Source organism: Chelonoidis abingdonii, chromosome 1 (assembly GCF_003597395.2).
Source record: "Chelonoidis abingdonii isolate Lonesome George chromosome 1, CheloAbing_2.0, whole genome shotgun sequence".
Lineage (NCBI taxonomy): Eukaryota > Metazoa > Chordata > Testudines > Testudinidae > Chelonoidis > Chelonoidis abingdonii.
The window spans coordinates 316,908,300-316,928,836 of NC_133769.1; the positions used below are offsets into that span (position 1 = coordinate 316,908,300).

General features: G+C 42.7%; 2 protein-coding genes across 2 annotated transcripts in view; one reads left to right on the forward strand and one right to left on the reverse strand.

Moving 5' to 3' along the window:
- Nucleotides 1-8,188, forward strand: part of WDFY2 (WD repeat and FYVE domain containing 2) — a 138,003-nt gene extending 129,815 nt beyond the window's left edge. The window contains exon 12 of the mRNA XM_032778302.2: nt 6,302-8,188. Within this exon, the coding sequence (XP_032634193.1) occupies nt 6,302-6,331 (30 nt within the window). The 3' untranslated portion in view covers nt 6,332-8,188. The remainder of the gene's footprint in view (nt 1-6,301) is intronic.
- An 8,512-nt stretch (nt 8,189-16,700) lies between these two features.
- The window catches only part of LOC116823623 (dehydrogenase/reductase SDR family member 12-like), a 13,199-nt gene continuing 9,362 nt past the window's right edge, over nt 16,701-20,537 (reverse strand). Inside the window, exon 7 of the mRNA XM_032778301.2 lies at nt 16,701-20,518. Within this exon, the coding sequence (XP_032634192.2) occupies nt 20,403-20,518 (116 nt within the window). The 3' untranslated portion in view covers nt 16,701-20,402. The remainder of the gene's footprint in view (nt 20,519-20,537) is intronic.

The window sequence follows — 20,537 nt, forward strand, 5'->3', positions numbered from 1 at the left end:
CGAGGCTCGTGATTTCTGAGGTGGCATTGGTGGAGCTTTTCCGTAGTATCCCATAGTTCCGCCAGTCGCCCATCTGGTTGGGGGTGGGATATCTATTGTCGCGGGTGGTTCTGGGTTAAATGTCGTCAGTATTCTTCCTCTGGGAAAACATCAGCTGACAATCCTTTCGCGCGTTTTTCCTGTTGCCTGGCAGACGCCATGCACGGCTGGAGGCCGTTCCGCTTTTGTTTCCAGCATGTATGTGTCTGGATGCCGGCGGAGCGAACCCAGCGCTAACACAGCAGCACTTACTTACTTATCATAAGCGAAGTGGTTGACCGGTCGTCTGTACGTCTAGCCCGGAGAAACTGGCAAAATAGTGTCAAAGGCGGTGGCTATGTGACTCTCCTCTCTGTACGTCCCAGCTTCATGTGCCCCCTGCCGAGGCGCGGGCGCAACGCAAAAGAAAATTGGGATGACTCTGGGACTGAGTCATCCGCTCCTATGTTCTAAAGAGTACCGTCCGGCCATTAGAGAAGCAAGTGTATGGAGGAGACAGTGTATCGCACGGCTCCTGTCTTTCACAGGAGTGCCCTGCAACCCCACCCGTGTTCCTCCTCCCCAACCTTCGGATCGTCGGCGTGTCCGCCTTGTGTCTGAAGTTATAAAGATGCAGGAATAAGAACACTGGGTTTGTGAATAATGAGGGGGGAGCAGCCTCAGGCGCGATGATCCAGGAAGCATCAGCGGTGTGGGGAGAGGAGCCGCATGTGCTGCTTGACAGTCCAGTGTTACGTCTTTTTCCAAGGGGAGGGGCTGAAGCCCGCTTTGCTATGAAGCGGTTATTAGCGCTTCCTATCTACGGAGTAACCGCATGTTGGCCTCGATGCAATTGTTAGCGTTCATGAGGACGGTACAGTCCATTTGCCGCTAATGGGGGGAGAGGGAGGGGCAGGTACTGCTCTTCACTGCTGCAGCATGCGTCTACCGCAGCATCGTTACAACATCGGGTGACACTGAAAGTAGTCAATGAATGATTCTTTCCTTTTCTTCAGGTGGTGGGGGAAACTGAGGAGCTTTCCCTGAACCACGCCAGACACTGTGTTGACCTACAGACATTGGGAGCTCAGCCAAGATGCAATACTTTTCAGAGACTGCTGTGACTGTGGGAGGTAGGAGTCTCAGTACCGCTCCCTCCTGAGTGTCTTTGAGTCTCTGGTTCCCGTTCGCTCGTATGCACACTGTGCTGGAGATTTTCAAACGCTTGGCATTCGTCTTCTGTAACGGAGCTCTGATAGAACGAATTTGTCTCCCCATACGCGATCAGATCGTATCTCCCGTACAGTCCATGGGAGCTCTTTTTGGTTTAAGACTGCATCGCCACCGGGTGATCAAGTCCACGCTGGCAAGAAATGTATTCAAAGTTGGCGGGCTTTTCTGTTTACCTGCCCGCTGCTCCGAGTTCAGATTGCTGTCCAGCGGTCAGTGGTGCACTGTGGGATCCGCCCGGAGGCCAATAACGTTGATTTCCGTCCACACTAACCGTAATCCATATTTAATTGTTAGCGCTACTCCTCTCGGGGTGAGTTACAGAAATCTTCTAAAGATCCCTTATTATCAATTAGGGCGTTGTAGTGTGGACGGTCCCAGCGTTAAATCATTTACGCTGTTAAATCGTTTAACGCGTTAGTGTAGACCGGCTGTTCTGGCACGAGTTACATTCTATAGATTCCATTGCAGGTATATAACAATGGTCACGTATGGCATGCTAGAGTACTTTATCAAGCATGTCACACTGACGGTAATCCGTTGGAGTCTCTTCTCTGGGGACACTGGAAGCCTGCTCTACTGTCTGCTTGTTGCGATGAAGAGCTGGCCGACCTACGAAAGAGCTTGGTATGCTCCAGGTAACACTAGGCCGGTCTACCTAACGGTTACAAACCGATTAGCAGCGTAACCGATTTAACTGTTCACGACCGTCCACACTACGAGGCCCTTTATCGATATAAAGGGCTCTTTAAATTGGTTTCTGTACTCCCAACGAGAGGGTAGCGCTAAATTGGTTTACCATATCGAATTAGGGTTGTGTGCTGGCAAATCGATGGTTGGCCTGGGCGGATTCCCACGGTTACTAACTGTGACCTCCTCTGGACAGTAATCTGAACTGGATGCAGCGGGCAGGTATACAGGAAGCCCGGCAACTTTTGAATTACATTTCTGTTTGCCACTGGAGCTCTGTCAGCACGGGTGGGATGCCAGTTCCCAAATCCAAAGAGCTCCGCATGACCGTACAAGCAGATAGGTCTGATCGCTGTATGGAGGCAAATCTGTTCTATCAGAGCTCGTTACAGAAACGAAATGCCAAGCGTTGAAAGAACTCCGGCTCACAGGTGTGTGAAGTAACGGAAGCCAAAGAATCAGAATGGACGCCATGAAAGGAGGGAGGGGTCTGAGGATCCACTTCCCACAGGTCCACAGCAGTCTCTGAGTATTTGTTTTGGTGAGCTCCTCAGGGCCTGAGGTTTCAACCATTGTCCACATGGTTCGGGTATAGTCATCAATTTACTCCTGCCCCCCGTGAAAGAAAGGGAAAGAATCGTTTGACTTTTTTCTGCATCACCTATGTCTAGCTGATGTTGTGGTAGATGCGATGGCTGCAAGCAGTGAGAGCGTATTGTCCTCCCTCTCACTGGTGGCAGTGGTACAATATACTGATATCCGTTCACCATCAGCGGGTGTTCCTGGCTTGCCTCAGGTGAGGTTGGCCGGGGGGCTCCTGGGTAATAGGATGATTCCTGGTCATCCAGTCAGGAATGGTACAGAATGGCTGGGTAACTACCTCATCATAGCCAATGGGGGTGTGAGCTCCATCAGCCCTCCTTCACTGTGTTCAAAGAAGATTCTGGACGGCCTGGACTAGTAGCAGCGCATGCGGGCTTCGTCTGCCGCACCGTAGTCTGCTGGCATATCTGGCACCGGAGGTGCCTCCCCTCTTTATTACTACCTAACAAGTCACTGTTTCTTATTCCTGCTTCTTTATAACTTCATGCCAAATGGGGGGGGACACTGCCATGGATAGCCAGGAGGTTGGGAAGGAGGGATGAACGGTTGGGGTTATTTGCAGGGGCACCCGGTGTTTAAATGGATGGTGCTCATCATTTCGGTGGGATCTGACACGGAGCAGCTGTGCTCTCTAGCATTGCCCTATTCTAGGCAGGACGACTCTAGTTTTAGAAACAAAAGGAGGGAGTTGACTTGGGGTAAGTATTTCCCTGTTTTGCCTTTGCCCCTGGCCATGCTCGCCAGGGGCACACTGATAGCGGACAGACAGTACAGAGAACAGATAACCTCTTCATTGCCATTTAGGCGATGGTCGAAGGAGTGTATGGTCTTCTGCTATCATGCAAAAGAATTGATGTGCTGGTAGGCTGGTATTGCTTGTCGACGGTCCGTCATCGCGTGGCTGTAAAAAAAAAAAAGAGAAAAAAGCTGAGGGCTCCTTGGTTGTGCGTTGGTCTGCCAGGGCAATCGGGGAAAAAGGGGGTGATTGAGTCGTCTGCCGTGGTTTCCGAGGAGATATGATGCATCCCGACACCCGAACATGATTTTTGCATTCAGGCACTGGGCTTCCCATTCTTGGGTTGGGGCTGCGGGACTAGGGATGTAGAATAGCTACCACAGTGCAGCTCCGGAATGACGTCCTAATGCAACGCTTCAGAAATAGACGTTAGCCTCGGACCATGGACTCACAACGCCGAATTGCTGTGCCTAGTGTGGCCGCATGAAATCGAATTTATAATATCAGTTTTATAAAACCGATTTTAGCTAATTCGATATTATCCCGTAGTGTAGACGTGGCCTCGGTTAAACAGTTTGCAGGCTGGATGGCCCAAAGCCGACCTTTAAAGTCATGCTAGAAATGTATATGAATAGTAATTAAGGCCCTTTATAGTAAACAGGCTAGAACTTTCAAATGCAAACTGGTGAAGTAATAGAAAGTAGTAGTAGCAGTAGTCTCTGAGGTGCCACAAGTACTAACAGATTTATTTGGGCAGAATTGTGTGCATCTTGGATGCTACCCATGTAAACAGACAGTTCCTGTCTGTCGCTGTAACTATGAATTCAGAGATCAAAAGGGAATATTAACATTTAGATGACTCTTGGGTGAAATGTTAATTGTCTATATGTCTCTTTGAAGTTTGTGGTAGACAGCCTAATGGATAAATTGCCTTCTGTTAATTTGTGTAATTAATTACTGGTGGTGGTAAGAAAACAGAAGTTTATATCAAAAGCCTATTGTTTACCCAGGACTGCATGATCAAGTAGATACTGAAAAAACTGTATAAAAGACCATTGAGTCCTGATTCTGTCATCTCAGATCTGCTTGAGGCTTCATACAGGAGAAGCTTGAGCCGTAAAGACTGAGATCTCAGTTCTAACTGGATCACACTAAAATATAAACATTGGATTATAACCATAGGTTATAAGAGACTCTTTGCAACCGCAAAGCTAACAATCTCTGCTATGAATCTGAACCTTAAGAACTAAACTCATGTCTGTGTGTATATTGATCTTTTAACCATACTCTCTCTTTTGTTTTTAACTAAATTTTAGTTTGTTAATGAGAATTGGCTGTAAGCGTGTATTTGGGTAAGATCTGGAATATTCAATAACCTGGGAGGTAATGAGTCTGATCCTTTGGAATTGGTAGAAACTTTTATTTTATGATGAAATAAGATTTTCAGAAATCATCATATTTGACTTAGGTACCTGTGTGGAGGCCTGAGGCTGGATCACTTTAAGGGAGCTGTGTTTGGGTTTCTGAGTAACCAGTAGGGTAATAAAGAAACTGTTTAATGCTGGCTTGGTGAATCTAAGTATTGGAATATCCACCAGCTTTATGAGGATTGTCTGCCCCGTTCCTTGCAGTTCACCCTCATTGAGTGTCCATAGCTAGCCCCCACTGGGACCCCGGTCACTCATGCATCCGGACCTGTCACGAGGTGGCGCAGGTCCAACCGCCGCCTCTGGTGAGGGCCCACTCGATGGGAGTGCAAGTGTCCTCCAGTGTCTCCCTGGCGCATGTCCTCATTCAGGACATTTGCAGAACTGCGACGTGGTCTTCAGTTCACACGTTCACGACATCCTATGCCCATCACCCAGCAGGCCAGAGATGATGCTGGGTTTGGCAGAGCTGTGTTACAAGCTGCACGTCCATGAACTCCTGCCCACCTCCATTCGTACTGCTTAACAGTCACCTAAGATGAAATGGACATGAGCAAGCACTCGAAGAAAAGACAGTTACCTTTTCTGTAAATAGTGTTCTTTGAGATGTGTTGCTCATGTCCATTCCATGACCTGCCTTCCTTCCCCACTGTCGGAGTTTCCAGCAAGAAGGAACTGAGGGGTGGGGGGAGCCAGCGGTGCCCCTTCGACCATGGCATACGTGTGCCACTCCAGGGAGTGCAAGAGCCGGTCCCCTGTGGATACCACTGAGGGAAAAACTTCTGACACCAGTGCATGTGGTGAGCACAGACAACTAACCTGAGTTCCTCATGTCCATTACATCTTGAACACCAGTTACAGAAAAGGTAATTTGTCTTTTATCCTGGCCAGTCCTGATTTCAGGCCACTGGCCATCCTCAAGCAAGAAATTCATAAACCCAGTCACTTCACTGAGCTTCATAAGTGGAGCTGTGAGGTAGCAGAAATAGGGGAAATAAAATAGTACCTTTTGATCTTAAAAAGCTAAAGAGTTGAAGGAATTGTTCTGTATCCTTGTGCCTGGAAAACTGAAAATATGTGAAGTGCTAATAAGTGGTGTACAACCTAGGGTGGAACGTTTTTGTCTTAAGCAATGTCTCAAATTTCATTTAAAAATACACTTTAAAGTTCTCATAGCACAAAAAATCATTGTACAAATTCAATCTTCTATACACTACCATTTGTCTTGACTGTTTTGTGTAATAGTGACGGAAGATAGATTTTTGTGCAACTTAAAAATAATTCTTACACTTAGACTGTGGGTGCATCGACACTAAGAAAATAGAGATAAGCTACATCTAGACAGCTAATCTTGACAAAAGGAAAGGACTATAGCTCATAGTGCTCATCAGGCATGTAAGCAAAGGTGCTATGTTCTTGGTTTTATGTTTTGTTATTGCTGTGGCTTTGTTTTATGTTCGTTACCTTCTCATAATGAAGGATCTGTTTAAATGAGTTAAAACAGTGTCATATGTTTTCAAACCTAATGTGTCTCTTTAACAGAAGAACACAATACTTTCCCCTATGATATTACATGCATTCTTATTATTTTTAACAGTTGTGGGATATGACACCAGTAGTGTCTTGATGATACGTCAGTGGAACTTAAAAGGCGGTATTTACTGAAGAAACAGATTTCCTAACCCTAATCGTATTGCAGAAGATAAAATGCTGTGTGTATATGGCAGATAAGGAAGGAGCTAACACATCTGTGACGATTTTTCAAGTCATCGGCTAGATCAGTGGTGAACATTTGCACGAAGACTCTATTTCAACTTTGTTCTCAAAATATCCGAGAAGGTATTTTTTTAACTAACGGTTTGTACGAACTGGCTGTGTTCAGTTATTTTGAGTTTATGAGTTTATCTGGAAAATCTGTGTGCAGTGCAATTCAGTTTTTATATTTCATTACACTGGTATACTTGTTGCTTTGTGTGGAAGGGTTCTTTGTTTTGTGTCTGGGCTTGTAAGAAAGTTTCCAATCTCAACACACTGTACAAAGCTATCAGAGTTACCCAGAGAGAGTACCTATTTATTTGATGTTTTTGCTAACAGCCTCTTCAGTGGAGCAACTTTGAGCAAGGCCTTGCACCTTTTGCTTACTGCTTCGTACAGGATCTGTGGAACTATTTCACCCTTCCGAAAAGGGCTCTTCCATCTACTTGTTCTAGCAAATGTCACCTTGAGATGGTATTTTATTGTTGCATAAAATGAAATTCAGTTCCTTCTGTCTCTTCCCTTGCCACACAGGTTGCAAAATCAAAGAGCTGAGTTGCTTAGCAACTAATCTTACAATAGCTGAAATAGTTTTCCAGCCCAGAGCATTAACAAGGAGTGTCCATACCAGTTTGAATTTGATGAGGCCACAAAGGCTGATTCAAATTAAATTGACAGCAGCTTTTAGAACTGTGTAGTTGTATAAAAGGGTGTCTACACAGGCTTGGTCGGGCCCAAACAAGCCCATTTCTTCCTCATGAAGCATCATGTCAACGTTTACGTCCTTCTCTTTCGCTAGAGAGAATCTTAACTTTCCCTTTCCTGTTCCCCTCCCAATTATTCATATTTATTTTAAAGTTGCTGATGGTTTTTATTAATCGTGTGTGGTCATGAAACTAATGTTGCTGATTCTCTCACCCATTGTCCTGCTGTCATGTTTGGCAGTTTCTTTTTAAAAATAAAAATGATTAAAAAACCCACCCTGGTCCAAATGACCTTTTTAAAGGGATATTGTCAAGGTTCATAGGCAGGAAAGTTGTCCTCCTTCCACCGGGGTCCCATCTGGAAGGTCCTTGCTTTCTGGATTCCTTGAATGTTCCATTTATAAATAAATTATTTTGGCCCTGCTTTGAAGAAACTAAAAGTGGAAAGACTGCAGCAGGTACTGCCAGACCTTTCATATGGGGCCACTGTCAAGGTAGGCACCATGATCTGGGGACTTGGATACACAACTGGTAATCAGCAAGTCAGTGGCACAAGCTAGGTCTTCCATGTGGCCTTGATGAAGTGACTTGCCCCTCTCTGTGCGTCATCCCCCCACTGTAAACTGGAGTGTAATGATACACATCCACCTTTGTAAAGCACATTGCAGGCTGCGGGTGTCAAGTGCTGTAGTGCTAAGTGTGCAAACACCTACTCTTGCCCCTTGCCTGCAGTAGATAACCTTTTTTTATTTAATAGGTGAATAAAATATAATTAGTTCTCTAGTCATCATCAGTTGTCCTAGTAAAGGGTGAGTGAGTAGGGGTGTGCACACACCAAGGTTGGTCCATCTTCCTGAGAATTCTGTGTTTTGTATATACCCTATGGGTTTGCCAATCCTCATATTCTCCCTGTTAAAATGACCCCACTCTTGCTTTATTGGACATGCTACCAAGTATCTGCTTCTCCTCTAAGCAGCCCATTTTAATGTATATTTTCAAACATAATAAAGACTTAGCTAGAAGAATATTTTCCAGTGTAAATGTTAATTCTTTTGCAAGCCATCCTGCTTTCTCTCATGGTAGCTGGCTGCTGGTTTTCTCCCACCTTTGAACGGTTTTCCAGTGGGAGGTCATTACACCTGCTCCATATTATATGACTCAGGCTACACTTAAGTCATGGGTATTTTTAGTAAAATTCATGGACAGGTCATGGGCAGTAAACAAATATTCACAGCCTGTGACTTGTCCATGACTTGTACTATATACCCCTAACTAAAACTTGGGGTGGGAGCAGGGCTGCTGAGGATGCTAGGGGAGGGCACGAGCGCACAGCCCGGGATCCCTGCTGGTGCTTGGGGGAGGGGGAGAGGGTAGGGAGCCTGCCAACCCAGCTCTGTGAAGCGGCCAGCATATCCCTGCAGCTCCTAGGGAGAGGGAGAAAAGACCAAAGGAGCTCCGTGTGCTGCCCTCCCCTGCCCATGAGTCGTGGCTCCACAGCTCCTATTGGCCAGGAACCTCAGCCAGTGGGAGCTGCGGGGGTGGTGCGTGCAGACAGGGGCACTGTGCAGAGTCCTTGGCCCCTCTGCCTAGGAGCTGTAGGGACATGCCGGCCACTTCTGGGGATCCCCCCCAAAGTAAGCATCGCCCTGAGCCCCCTCCTATGCCCAGCAGCAAAAATAGTTTGGATAAAGTGACAGAGGTCACTGAAAGTCCCAGAATCCGTGGCCTCCGTGACAGACACACAGCCTTAATGATGCCTGAAATTTCTTCTGCTGAAAAAGCTATGCAAGATAACTCAGTGGTTTGCCAATGTCCAAATGCTTGTTGCTTAGCTGGGGTGAAACTGCTGGATTATGCTACTCCACAGTACCTTGGAAGGGTCAGGCTCCTTTCCTAAAACAAGATCCACTTTGCTGCTGCTCTGAACAAGTATGCAGCGGGATGGTGAAACATCCGGAAATACCGGGCTAAACAACTCAGGCCAGTGTCTTTCGTACAAATGTATACAGTTAGCCCTGTTCTACACTACAGAGTTAGTCAGCATAAGGCAGCTTGTGTCGACCTAACTCTGCAAGTATCTATGTTGGTAGGAGCTTCTTTTTAATGTAACTTGCCCACTACATGGACTTAACTCTACCTCCATGAGAGGCGTAGCGCTTTGGTCAATGTAATTAGGTTGATGCAGTGTCAGTGTAGACACTGCGTTGCTTACATCAACTGTTGCTGCCTTTCAGAAGCCATCCCACAATGCCCCGCACTGACAATTCAGTCGGTGCAAGCGGCCCTGGTGAGGCTGTGCACCGCCAACACGAACGTAGCGTGGACATGCAAAAGCGATTTAATTACTGCAGTGGCTGTACATTAACATCACTTAGGGTGTGTTAATTTGTAGTGTAGACATGCCCAAAGGTAAACACTAAGAGGGCAGTTCAGCATCTGGTGTAAATTATTATAGTTCCATTGAAGTCAGAGGAGCAAAGAATTTACACCAGCTGAGGATTTGTCCCTGTCTTTTAACCTCTCCGTCATAGGCTGTGTAAGTACAAATCCACCTAACAAAAAATAACTGAGTTTTTACCCCCCAAAATGAAGGAGAACCAGAGACTCCAACATCCACAAACCATTTGACTGTAAGAGGATTGACTGTACTGTGAAAACAGACTTCTCTGTAGATTATAATGAAGTCCTTTTCTTGATCTTTACAATTTAAATACTGTGGATGAGAGATTAAGAAGTCCCATTCTGTGGGTCAGTTTGTTTTTTTGCCTCTCTTTGTGCCTAGAAAAACATAAGAGCTAAAGGGAGTCTGTTCTCCTCTTGATGTAATCAGGTAGCTCTCATTGGAACTATGTCTTTTATGTATGTGAATATGTATTGATATCAAGCAAGAAAAATAGACCTGTCTTACTTGACCTGCAGTTCCTTTATCTCCCAAACAAAAGTACGAGGATTCGACACTGGGAGAGTTAAGAAGAACGTTCGCTCTCTGGGGTAAGAGTTAGACCTTGTCTACGCTATGGGGAGAGATCAATCTAAGTTATGCAAATTCAGCTATGTGAATAACGTAGCTGAAGTCTATGTAACTTAGATCTACTTACTGCATGATCCACACTACAGTATGTCAACAGACGCTCTCCAGTCAACTCCCCTTGCGCGTCTCATTCAAGTGGAGTACAGGAGTAGATAGGAGAGCAATCTGTGTGATCAGTTTAGTGGGTCTTCACTAGACCTGCTAAATAGACCACTGATGCATCAATCGCCATGCATCGATCCCTGGGTAAGTGTAAACAAGCCCTTAGTGTCAGTTTCTTTCGGCCCTTTGATCAGGGTGGATCTCAAAATTCCTGTAGCCTGCTCCATTCTTTCAGTTATGGCTGTGAGGAGAGACACTCAGTGCAATTATTCTATTCAATTATACTTGGAGGTGAGGAAAGGGCATCTTTCAACAAGGATGTTAAATTACATTTTAAGAAGTACAAGCAGAAATCCTCCATTTTCTTTGGGTAGTTGATTACAGTTGCAGCTTATTTTAGTTGCATGATTTTTCCACTGCATCGAAGGAATGCAGAAAACACGAGCCTTCCTCCATTCTTAAGTTTAAATTTAATCAGATTTTCATCGATCCTCTGTTAGCTTTTTCCCCTTCAGGGAATCTACCCAGTCTGTGTGGCTTAAAAACCAATGATTACTGCAATGCTTACAGAAAACAAACCCCACCATTATTGTACATTGCACTGACAATAAATGAGTGTGTTGGCAATTGACCTGAGGCAAGATATTAATATAGCTACTTACATTCCTGCTCAGTATTGGCGACTAAAGGAAGATATTTTTGCGGGTTTGGAGGAGAAGCTGAGACGTGGTGTTTTTTCTTTAGGGTAGGAACTAGGAATGAGATGAAATTAGGCAAAGGAAAATGTATGCTGACTACTAGCAACAGTTTTCTTAGATAACAGCAATAGTCTCCTGAGGATAGAAGAAACAAACTTGTTGCATGGGTCATTTCAAACTGGACAGAGGGCTAACAAACAGTGCTGTAGGGAAGAATTCTGCACTAGTAACAGGAGACTAGATGGTCCAATAGGTCTCTTTTCCCTCTCTTTTCTATGACCTAATAGTGATCCTGAAGCTTTTTGACCTTGATATCAAGCAATGAAAAAAAAGGTCGTCCTTAACACCGTGTGGTGTGATCCCTGAAGTGGTATCAAAGGGGATAACTGTTAAAGCTTAGCCCTGGCAGGGTTGCTTAAATATATACAATATTGGGCAGGGGGTAAGGAGCATGTTTAGTCAGTACTGGGTTGGTTGCTGATGAGAAGGTGGGATGTCAGACATTTGAAAAGGATTCTGTGTAGTCTCATCTAGTTGCAGAAAGAAACTATTGGTTTAAGCAAACTACAGGAAATTATTGCATGTTCTCATACGCAGATTGCTTCTATTTCATAAGACTTCCATGTTGGTGAAAAATATTGAGATTTTTCTCAGTCCAAACCATTAGGGCTGCTATAACTATTATTTTAGAATGCTGTGCATGAATTGTCCTTATTGTTTACAACAGAGCTTGGAAAAAAGGACCAGATTAATTATCAGCATGTAAATTTTTCTATTTTGTAGTATGTAGGAACTAACTCTACAATGAATGTGTACATATTCCACGTGAGTATCCTGATTCTTTACAGAAGACTGCATTAATCAGCTTAAACAAATGATGCATATTTTTTCAAGTCTTTTTTCATCTTTTCGCTATAGGCCATGCATACACACTTAGATATGTTAAAAAAGCAAAACTACACCCCTAGCCACATTTCTAGGAGGACTGGAGTGCTGACTGCCCTGAGCTTTAACTTGAAGTGGTTTGGGCATAAGAGATAAGTATCACTTTATTATTTGCAAGCTTGCTGATTTTGGATGAGCCAAAAGTCTGGCAAAGCACTGTGTGAGAACAGATGTGTTACAGAATCACTTGTATGCAGTATTGATGGAAAAGACGGGGCCAGATTTTTCCCTATGATCTCCCACATGAATGACAGTGGGAATTCTGCATGCATCTGAGGGAAAAACGTTTCCTCCAGCTTGGGACCAATAAAGACCCAAAATTCTAATAATCAGGATTCAAAGAGATTCTCCCTTAATTCTGTGTGGCTAATTCAGCATCTTCAGTTTAGTGGAGGGTGGGGTGAGGGGGGAGATTTTTTTTTTTTTTTTTGGTTTTACATTGTTACATATTTTTTTCCAGGCATCTCTGATTTTCTCCATTCCATTTATTTGTGTTCAGTGAGACTGAAATCTTTTCCTGTCGGGGACAGAACTCGGAACCATTGGCAAAATAATTCAAAAGAAAACAGTGCTGAGAGAATGTTTTCAGACCGAACTAAGAGTGGAGATGCATAATAGTCAATGGGATACAAAGCTGAACCCAGTTCTGCTTTTTTAGCCTTCTTTATTAATCACAGCATGCCCAGAGGCCCCTGTCACGATTGGGATTCCATGGTGAGTAAGGACTGTCCTGGTTGTTAGTGCTAACCTGGGACTCTGGAGTTCAATTCCCTGCTTTGCCAGACACTTCCTGTGTGACCTTGTGCAACTCACTTAGTCCCTCTGTGCCGAAGTTCCCCATCTGTATAGTGGGGGCAATAGCACTTCTCTACCTCACTGAGATGCTATGGAGACTCCAATACTACAGTAATGAGAGCCAGTTAACTAATATTTTGTGAACAGTCAGGATTTCCTTGAAAGATCTGAAATGCCCCTTGCCATTTCTCTAAGAAGATGAATAGCACTTCTGTGTCCCTCTGCCAAGAAATTGTCACTGGTAATTACTTGGGATTGTGGTTCTCAGTCAGTGGAGTATTGGTGAACATGGAAAAATTCAGCTAAGTAAATAGATAGACAGGGATGAAGTGGACCCCTGATGTTTTAGGGTGGAGTAAAAGAAATAGTTTGTCTTTAACACTGTGAGTCTGGTCACTTACAGCACGTTTGTAAAACTCATTCCCTTTAGTGTGGCCTTTGGTAAATGTTCAATACAAAAATAATATTGCATCAGAGGGAAAGATGTAGCCCTGATGGTTCCTTAAGACTAGGACACAAGCATGCAAGGCACATGGTGATAAATTGCACTTACCAGGCATCCGTGTGGTTATATTTCAACTTTTCTAAGGCAGATTTTTATTGACCAGCAAATGGTATGATTCATTCTTCCAAAGGATAAGCATTATTTTTCACTTTCCCTTTATCAGTCTGTTTTCTGTGTTCATTATATTGACCAAATAAAGCTCTTGCTAACCTCCAGATTGGTATAGATTTAGTTTATAAAACAGGAAAAACTTACTGATTTCTGTTCCAGTCACTTTTCCTCTAACAATTCTACTTGGCAATTTATAATTCTTGTGGGCATAAATGATCCAACTACCACTTTGTGGTTTCTATATGTAAATGCATGTCTCCAAGATACTCTAATATGTTCTTCAGCACAAGTTTAACAGTTTACTAAATTTATTTCCATCAAAATCTGTCTTTAACCTCTTCATCCTCTTGCTTTGTTTAATTTTTAATAAGGAGATTTGGATATACAGTCTCATCTGATATACATCTGCCTGTTCTGTCTATGCTGAAATAAAACTGACTTCTAAACAATGAGTGAATAAGGTCATTCTTTTAATGAGATGGGTTTTCACTTATCACACTTGGAACGGCCTGAGCAGCCAATGAGAGTAGGATGTGTGAGCTGCCAGATTCTTGGCATCGTCTTGATTGGCAGCATAACGTCTCAGCTGCCACTAAGGCTTCAGAACTTTTTTCCTGAGTTAACTTCTTGGCTTTACTTATTAATGAGTTAATAGGAGACAAATTGGCAGAAGCAAGAAAAACCCAACTTTTTGGAAAGCTCCTTTTGTGGTGATGCCCAGGCCCGCAGCCCTCTGCAGGTCTACCTTTGTTTTATCAGCCAGTCTGCACCATTTGATTAAGGAGCTGAGTGGCAGATTGGTGTGGCTAAGAGGTCTTTGACCAGGTTAGCCACACCAGCCCATTATCTAAGGCCTGGTCTACACTACAAGCTTAGGTCAATGGAAGCCACCTTATGTCTCCCTAATAATGTATATCTCTACACTACCAGGTCCCTTCTGCTGACCTAACTCGCCTGTAACATCAAGTTAATGACCACGTAGTGAGGATGCACTCTACCGACACAATGAGAGTGTTGTGGACATGCACGACTGACTTAATTACTGTGGCAGCTGGATATTGACTTGACTTAACTTTGTTGTGTAGATGTGCCCTAGGAGTCCTTCGAGGCTGTTTCCTTTGGAACGAGAGGGGCCTGTCTTTTTAGGTAATCCTTAAAATCAACCAGTAGTGTGGGGGGCTGATGAAGGTTTAGTTTTGCCAGTCAAACTTCATCCTCCTGGCCCAAAAGAAGAAAAACTGTGAATAGCCTTAATTGTTCAAAGTTCCCTTCTTCACCTAGCTCTGCAAAAACTAGCAGCTGTGGAAACTTCGACTGGTTGGGGCTTATCCTGTTAGAAACAGTGCCACCTTGTAGATTGTGCTATAATGTCTCCTGATCAGCTGCTGTTTGTCTTCCACTTTTTGACATTGGGTACTGTAGAAATCCAAATATCTGACTTGCTGCTACTGAAGTCTTTGGCTGATCTGTGCTTGCATCTTTTTTTTAAAGCCTGCCTTATATATCCCATCGGGTTAGAAGATAACCTTGTTCAGGGAGAGAACGTGCCATTTTTTACCTGTAAATATTATCTAACCCCTGCCTTTAGGAATTAGGTCTGTGAACCTGCATAGGGGGATATAAAATATTGATACTGCCCTACTCTAGAAATATTTCTTGGGTTTGGACACGTTTATACTGGAGGTTCCATTTTTATTATATTTTACTTAGCTTTTTCTTGGTCTTCCTTCCTTTCAGGTACCTTTCCTCTCCACTTGTCTGTTTCATTTAGTGCCATAGTGGCTGCTGCCTGCATACAATGATTTTAGACCTCTTTATTCACATCCCAGAATTCTTTCCCCTAACCAGGTGCATGGTAAGTGAAAATCCACCAAAAGCAACCTCATCCACAAAAGTAGGATTATAAAGTAGTGTTGGATCAAACTGGCTGAAAAACAGGAAATACGCCCAGATTTAGAAGCCTCTCCCCCATTTTCATCCAAATTCAAAATCTTGCAAAATTGACATTGGGAAGACTTTGACAAGCTCTAGTTTTGGACGAATTAAAGTGTGATCTAATTTAATTGGGAATATATGATGGTGCTATGTATTAGAGAGAGAGTGAGTTCTATCAGAGAGCTTCGCAGAAGGGAGAACATACCGAGAAAGGGGGGTCAGAAGGGCAACCGAAGACTCTGGGTTTCTTTTACTAAGGTTTACAAATGCTGAGGGTATGGTGAAGGGTTGCCAGTCCTTAATGAAGTTGGTGAGCAGTGATTTTCCTACAAGTATCCCTTCGTATCCACTAGTGCTTGGATTATTAAAAAACATTCACTTTCCTTTCCTTAATTACTTTACTAAATTAAACATTGACTAACATGTTGTACTGCCACAGATGCTATTGTATTTTAACAAGTGACATTTTTCCTAAAATGTAATCAGACTGAGTTGAAAATTGTATTAATTGGCCTAGAGGAGAAATCTACACACACGATCTCAAGATGGGATTTTCAAATGTAATCAGTGTTTGCCTAACTCTGCTCCCACTGAAGTTACTGGTGAGCACTTGTCAAAATACCACCCTTAATCTGAGTCACGTAGGGACATATTCCCTTGCAACCTTACTTGTACCATGGTACAATACTAATCTGAGAAATTCTCATTTTATACATAGTATAGAAAACTGGCATTTCAGAAGCAGGCAAATAACTGTAGATGGTACTTTGCATTTCCTTCAAGGAACTGTAATGAAGGATCTACACTGTAAAATCATTTCCAGTTCAGTGGTACATTCTACAAAAATGTGTGGTCACTACAAAGTTACTGGAAGTGTCCTGCACCTGCTTTTGAGATTAACAGCACCAAATGTGATATGGTACCATTGTTATCGGCAGAGCCCTGGTGCTAGAAGGCAACCTACTTTGTTTACAATTGTTGTTTACAGGTTTTGTAGTTAGACTAACATTTTTACATGGAACAAGTTTGCCCCAGATGCAGAATTCAGGACAGGGACCCTGTCAACTTGAAAAATCACCTGACCATAATTACATTAGCATTCCTATCAAAGATTAAAAGTGTTCGGGTTTGCTTCCTGCGCAGAGCTCAAAACACTGTATAATCAGTTCAACTGTAGTGTTGATGGTGCGCGCGCCCATCTTCAGAGCCTGCAAGGGGTGGTTATCATCTAAACAGGAACGTGTGTCTTGAGAAGGTGCAGGGGAATAAGTCAAAGCGTGGTTAATGGTGTTGCTCTCGGGCCTGTGCAAAAAAGCTATTTACATAACAGGACCACACAGCCCCTTAACAATTGATCGGGAGCTCTTAAGAGTAAGGAAAAATATTTTTAAAAAAAAAAATCCCATCAAGTCCTTATAAGACAATTAAAGGTAAGTTTGCAGTGAGTCTTGGAAGCTAGCATCAAAGCTCTAGACTGATTGTAGGTGAGGGGAGGGAGAACACCTGTGTTGGCATTACAGACTCAAGCTGAAAGTTACATATATCCTGGAAAAATAACTTCACCAGTTCACTGTTTGTTGCCTTCCTGGGTCTGGCTGTTTAGTTGTTAAGCAATGCACTTTCAATACTTATAAAAAAAAAAAAAGTTGCATTGGATATTCTGTCACTTGTGTCTCTTGCGACTGGAATTTAAGATGACATTGAATGTATTTGCTTACCTGACACGTATAACCTAATGTGCATTATTTTAAAATAAAGCATCTCATGTGCGTCTTGATTACATAACTCAGTCAAACCTGTGGTGAGGAAAAAGGAATGTTTTTAAAGGGGAGAGGAATTGTGTTTAAATGTTGAACTAAATGAAGTAGAATGTCAGTGTTACGAAAAACTACATATTTGGTTTTGAAGTGCTACCCTAGATTTAATTGTTGATCACAAATGCACTTCAACTACCAAAATATGACAGCTGGCATTTTCCTACACTGTGACTAAGTTTTACGTTTACATGATTTTGATCCTTTCCACCTATAGCCTATGAATGGAAAGAAAGTAAAGGGATATTTAAGTATGGAATATGGACCAAAAGACGTTAAGTGCACTTTTTTAGTTTTATGCACTGTTTTAGGTAGCTTACATTATACTGACTGCTACAGGAGTGCACACTTACTTTAGTTAAAACACAAACATTACGTTAAGCTCTGCAGCCTGCTAGATTAGGAAATGTAGCTACTGCGTATGCTTTCTGTTTAAATGCTTGTCCAAACAATATGTTTCAATTCATTAAATTATCTGGTACAGGGAACTTTCTCTCCACTGTTAAATAGAAGAATGGCCTCTGTCATTAGTGGTTATTAATTATGAATTTTGGAATCTCTATTTTCAAACTCTCTTCAACCTCAACAAAGCTGGCAGGTGTGAAGGGTAGTGTTCAGTCACTGCAAACTGACTAAAATATATTTAATTCCCTAAGAACACTGACACCCACGTGCCATTTGTCAGAATACTACAGAAGGGTGAGGGTCTGGTATATTTTTACACTGGTAGTAGGAAATTCCAGTTGCACAGGAATTTGGCTTACTAATAAGATTATTCAGTAATGAAAAACATATTTAAATTCTGCAATTAATTGTACTATTAATGCTGCTGAATGTGATTGTTTACCTTTGTCTAGAATTTTCCCTCCACAACTTGCCATCTTTTCAGTAACTGTTCAAATGGTGTAATAAATTGTTAATGTAAAACCTGAAGCTTTGGGAAATACATGTCTGTGTAAATCTTTCTGTTGCACTTTTCCACTGTAATTTGTATGTGAGAGAGAATCCAATTCCCAAAACATTGTCTCTCTAGCTCTCATACTGCTTACTGCTTTTTAGATTATTAATGTTAATTATAGAGCAGGTATAGTGCTCTATAATTCTTCCCCCTGCACCCCAGCACTTTGCCATGCAGTGTAGACAAACCTTAAAGGTGGTATTATTGCTGCTATCTGAGAACAAACTAAACCTGTATATAAAAACTAATTACAGTCTCTAAGGTATATTACAATAATAATTTCTGTAACTTGCAAAGGCTTGTTATAAAAAGTTTATTGCCAAAGACTGTGGTGTTTAAAAATGTACTGCTTTTGCAGTGTGGCTGTGTGCGTGTTGCCTGAAGCAGGTCAATACTTGTTTAGAATTAGGCAAAGTTCATTAGTTTCCCATGGTACCGCTTCAATTGTATTATTCAGCCTAGTCCATCAATTCTGAATGTAGACAGCTAAAATGAACTTAACCCCCTTGTAAGCTTTTAGTTACCTCCCATGATTAGCTGAGTTTGTATGGCCTTACTCTCACCTGGCCAGCACTTCCGTCTGTAAGTAACATGATCACAACAGGATGTACTCAGATGCTGGTATGGGAGATGTACAGAACCCTTGCTACGGTCATTTCAGTAAGTCCCTGAAATGGTGGGGGATCAGAGGGTGGAATGCAACTAGTCCTGTTACATGCAGTAAGCTCAGCATATAGAAGCTATGATGTGTGCACCCTTGTGTTAAAGCTGTAGTAAAGCCTTGCTTGTTACATGTATGACACCCCATGTACTAGTTTCTCCTGTTCTTCTCTTGCCTGTAAAGGTACAGCTATTTTCAAGCATTGTCATTACCATTGCTGAAGGCAAGCTCCCATCTAGGTTAGGTTTTTACTTTAGTATGTGGCTCTGTGCTTCCCTAAATCAAATCTTCAACCCCTTGAGGCTGGAATGGAATATATTTCCTCCCTGTTCATTGAGTCAAGCAGCAGGAATTTGGCAACAGCTGCAGAGCTGCCGACACAGAAAATAGTGGTCCACTTCCTCCTGTTTTCAGTAATTAGTTTACAGAAAAGCTCAAGGCCTTAAACCTGACTGTTTACGTGAATTGTGTAACACTTGCTGGTTCAGTTATGGACCTTGTAGGAAGAGGGCTTATTAGTTTATGAAAGAAAAGACTCCAAACTGAGTGCAGTCTACAACCATGTAAGCAAACTACAGCCCTCTAAGCAGACTAGCCCCTGCCCCCAAACTCTGTACAGGACAGAAGCTTCTTACCTCTGGAATACAGCATTTAAAAGCACTTGCTGTATAGATAGAGGGAAAGGTACTGGTTTAGCCTCCAAAGTAGCTTGCTATAAATAAAAGATCATTTAGAAAAATCAGACTGAAAAGGACTATAATAACCTTCCCAAACAGCAGTCTAGTATGTCTGGTCTTGGAAAAAGCACTGTCTAATGACCAAGCACTTCTGACCTTTATTTTTCACATACAGACCCGTCCTCTACTGGTATCAAGTAGTGGTTGAGTTGTGAGTGCAAGGGGAGAATACTGCCACTATCTCCACTCTCTAGGTTTTGCTAAAGTCTAACCATGCACTAAGTAAGTCAGGGATTGGCAGCCTTTCAGAAGTGGTGTGCCAAATCTTCATTTGGTCACTCTAATTTAAGGTTGTGATGCCAGTAATACATTTTAATGTTTTTAGAAGGTTTGTTTCTATAAGTCTCTAATATATAACTAAACTATTGTATGTGAAGTAAATAAGGTTTTTAAAATGTTTAAGATGCTTCATTTAAAATTAAATCAAAATACAGAGCACCCCCAGGCCAGTGGCCAGGACCCAGGCAATGTGAGTGCCACTGAAAGTGAGGGGTTACCTACCCTTGAACTAAGTGACTGCCCTATAAACAAGTGGGGCTACAGTCACTAGGAAATAGAACTTTAATTATTAATGGTGCTAGACTACAGCCTGCTTGTTACAGGGATATACGAGCAACTCAATGCTGAAATACCTCCCTCTGCTGTTTCCTGCACATACTTGAAGCAAGGTGAATGTACCTTAATGTATGACATGACAGAGGCAGGACTTCAGGGGAGCAAAATCTGAATTCACAAGCAACTGCTTGATAGCTTATGCTATCTTATGAAAGCCTCCATTACAACATATACTTAAGTAGAAGCATAGTTCACCTTTTTATATTAGTTGTAGCAAACTTGTTCTCTTCCCCTCATATTTGTAACAGGTACAACACTAGCAGAACTATATTACAAGTCAAAGCTTCATTTCTGTTCAACTGAGTAGTGATAAATGCCTATAGAAGACATGATCAAGCAGGTTTAAATTTCTGGGCAAGCTCTTCCAAAGCTTCTATTAGCTTCTCTTCCTCCTCTGGTGAAGAATATGTTCTGGCCAAGAGCAAGTGGGTAGAAACAGGTTGCCGGTCTGTGGGGGGGGTGGGGAA